This window comes from Hyalella azteca, unplaced genomic scaffold, assembly GCF_000764305.2.
Source record: "Hyalella azteca isolate HAZT.00-mixed unplaced genomic scaffold, Hazt_2.0.2 contig7206, whole genome shotgun sequence".
In the NCBI taxonomy this organism is placed as follows: Eukaryota; Metazoa; Arthropoda; class Malacostraca; order Amphipoda; family Hyalellidae; genus Hyalella; species Hyalella azteca.
In genome coordinates, this window is record NW_025937334.1 from 9,143 (window position 1) to 12,369 (window position 3,227).

Consider the following 3,227-nt stretch of genomic DNA (forward strand, 5'->3'; position numbering starts at 1 on the left):
ACAATGTAAGAAAATAAGCACAGCCTTAAAAGCTTTGAATAAACTTATCCTGTCAAGAAAATAATGGAATAATAACTGCAGCAAATAGACTTCTCCTTTCAATAAGTGTTAATGAATTTCTCAACCCTTGCGAGCAGAGGTTGATGCCATATCTGCGGCCAATGGAACATTATTTTGGTTGCTGATATGGTTGATGCCATTTCAGCTGGAGAACATTATTTTTAATCTAGCAAATTGAACTAAGTAGCCTCAAGATTAAAGCCACTCTCACTGCTACTAACAAACTTATCACTGGAAAGGCCCTTTGGCCAACGCTCATTTATCTACTCAATCTAAAATAATAATTGGTCAACTATATTAGCAATAAAATTCATATGCATTACTAACAGCATTACCAATCAGATGAAGTTTACATGCAATCGGAGCCCCAAATGAGAAGACCGGCCAGATTACACAGCATCAAAACCTTGTAGATTCCTTGACATGGAAGGTGCATGGTTAGGGAGTCTCATTCAAATTTGATTGTGTCATAATAAAACACAATATGGAATACTTCCACCAAACAACTGCCATAAATCTGTACACATTTCATCTGACATTTACCAGCTGCAACCTATACAAACAACTTAATTTTACCACCAAACACCCTCAACAACGCTTAGATTGGATTGTCAGCAGACATAGTAGTACTATTTTTACTAATAGATTTTTCATAATCCAGAACATGTTTGGATTGTAGGTGCTTTGTTAGAGACCATTTCTTACCAGCAACATAATCACAAAATTCACATGGGTATCCTTTCCCTAATCCATGTTTAGAAAACATGTGGCTACCAAAAGCATCTTTTCTACAGTTGGCATAATCACACTGCTTGCATTAAAATCCTTTACCCAGCCCGTGCTTAGNTTATATATAGATATTTTTGTGAAAAAAGAAGAACTCAGACAAAATGCACTAAACAACATTTTCATAAAAATGTGCATCCATCTAAATTTTCAATAGAAATTCAACCCAATATCAAAACCCAGAAGAACAAAACAGAAAGAAATAAGATACACGTGAAGGGAATGTCACTGCAACATGCATAGCTGGGTAGACTTATTGATGCAGAAGTCTTAATAATTTTTAGACTTTGATAGAATATTTGCGACAGACTTAAGATTCAACAGGCATATATTCTATCAGAAAATGAGTCAAGAACTTTGGATGGGAGGAAATAAAAATTAAAAATGTAAATTGCTCTACAAATGAGAAATGTATCAAAAATAGGAGCTGAAAAGAGATGAGATGTTCACAGTACAGCCAATGCAGACAGATCATCAACATTTCAATTCCTCAGCAGTTCATTTGTACCCAGAAACCAGCTCTACCAACCTGCTTATGAGGCACGGCAGCAGTGTACTGTGAGGTGCTGGTGCAGGCCTCGTGAGCCTCAACTTGAAACTCTTTCTTGCACGGCTTGCAAGATGAGGGAAGTGGAGTTTGCTGGTCAACACATCATGAGCAGGAACATTAGTTACCATGCATGGATTCGGTCTAACTCAAATAGGATTATACCAAAGATAATATATAAAAATATTCAATTCAAGAAGACAGAATAACACAATGTGAATCAAATACCTCAATTTAATTACATTGAAAAGCAATTCATGAATTAAGTTACCTAGGTTAAAAATTCCTTATAAGATTGTTCATAAGCTTTTTTGCTTACTCTAAAAATATGATACATTTAAATTCTGATTGAGTTAATAATTTAGCACATCCATGCAGGATTGAATTAAAGTACAAGCTAACGGATCTTGTTAAAAAGATCACCTCATATTCTTCACTGCAAAGTGGTTCATCCTTCACAGTTATGTCCTCTCCCTCATCTTCAGGCTCCTCTTTGATGTAAACGGTCATGATGGAGGGTAAGGATGAGCTGGGGGTGCTGCCCTCCATTACTGTATGTAATATACAGCAATTATTATTAGCATGATGATACTTGCAGCTAAGAATATCAACATAATACTGGAGTCAAGCCATCTCTACTGCCTCCTCAACTCATTAGCAGGCAAGTTACTCATTTATGCTCACTTGAATTTGCCTCCTAAAAGGTCCCACCACAGCCTCCAGTTTGTGGCAATGTCAGGCTGAATCAATGTTGAAACAACGCACTTTGGGACATTGAAATTAAATTGATTATTAGTTCAGAATGAAAAGTGAATCAACATCATTTTTTTATTGTTACATAAATACTGTGCCTGAATACTGTGACATTCATGATGGAATATGTTAATCTGACACAATACTGTTCTAAGTGCTTTTTAATGCCGGAATTCAACTAGATTTCAACATTGAAACAAAATCAAAATGTGTGACATTGAAAAATGATGTTGATTAACTTTTATTCTGGATTAACATTTGACATTATTTCAACATTCAGAGTATGCTGATTCAACATTGATTCAACCTGACATTGCCTGATGGGTGATTTTTTAACATTTTCAAAAGATGAAAATAGTATTCATATTTTCATGCTTGCCCACAAAAAGGTTAATGATATGAATGTAATTTTCCTTAGAATGTGACAGTTGCAAGTTGTCATTACCAACTTACTTTCCAAACTGCCAAAAGATTTGGTTCAACAATGATATGAGCAATAAAATCATGAACTTCAATGAAGTATAACATCTTCTCAATTGACAAATAAAATAGACTTGCAGGCACTAGTTGTGAAGCATACCTTCAGGCTCGAGTTTGCACACGTCAGTTGCTGCTTGAATGAGGCTCTGCTCAGGGCACCAGCCACTCCTGACTGCAGCATCTGAGAGCTGGTGCAGAACAACTCTGCACTCTTTTATACTGTATGCCATGAGATTAATGAGGGGGTATAAGTTTGAGGTTTCCTGAGACACCCTGGAAGCAATAAAATATCCAGCAATAACCAACTTAAACCAAGTAGAAAGAATATCTGTAAGCAATGCAAAATTAAATAAGTTGCAATGAATAAATTGTTTCCTAAAATTCAACTGTCAATGACATATAACTTGCCATTAAGCTAATGCTGTAAGGTCATACCAATAATTTTGTATGACAAACAGCACTGCTTTACACACTTGTATTGCATTTGTAATTTTGTTACATTGTTAGGGGCCACATGCTGGTATATAAACTATTTAGTAATTGTTATAAGTGTCTTGTATTAATCCTCTCTTTCTATTGTCCCAGTGTGTGATTACTTGAG

At 35.6% G+C, this 3,227-nt stretch overlaps 1 protein-coding gene across 1 annotated transcript; it reads right to left on the reverse strand.

Moving 5' to 3' along the window:
* Nucleotides 1-1,375: 1,375 nt before the first annotated feature.
* Nucleotides 1,376-2,954, reverse strand: LOC108675958 (the record flags this gene model as incomplete). Its single annotated transcript, XM_018164017.2, has 3 exons — nt 2,727-2,954; nt 1,817-1,944; nt 1,376-1,486 (listed from the first exon to the last, which is right to left on the reverse strand). Coding segments are annotated over exons 1-3 (369 nt in total), but the record flags the coding sequence as incomplete, so codon positions are not given.
* Between the last annotated feature and the right edge of the window lie 273 nt (nt 2,955-3,227).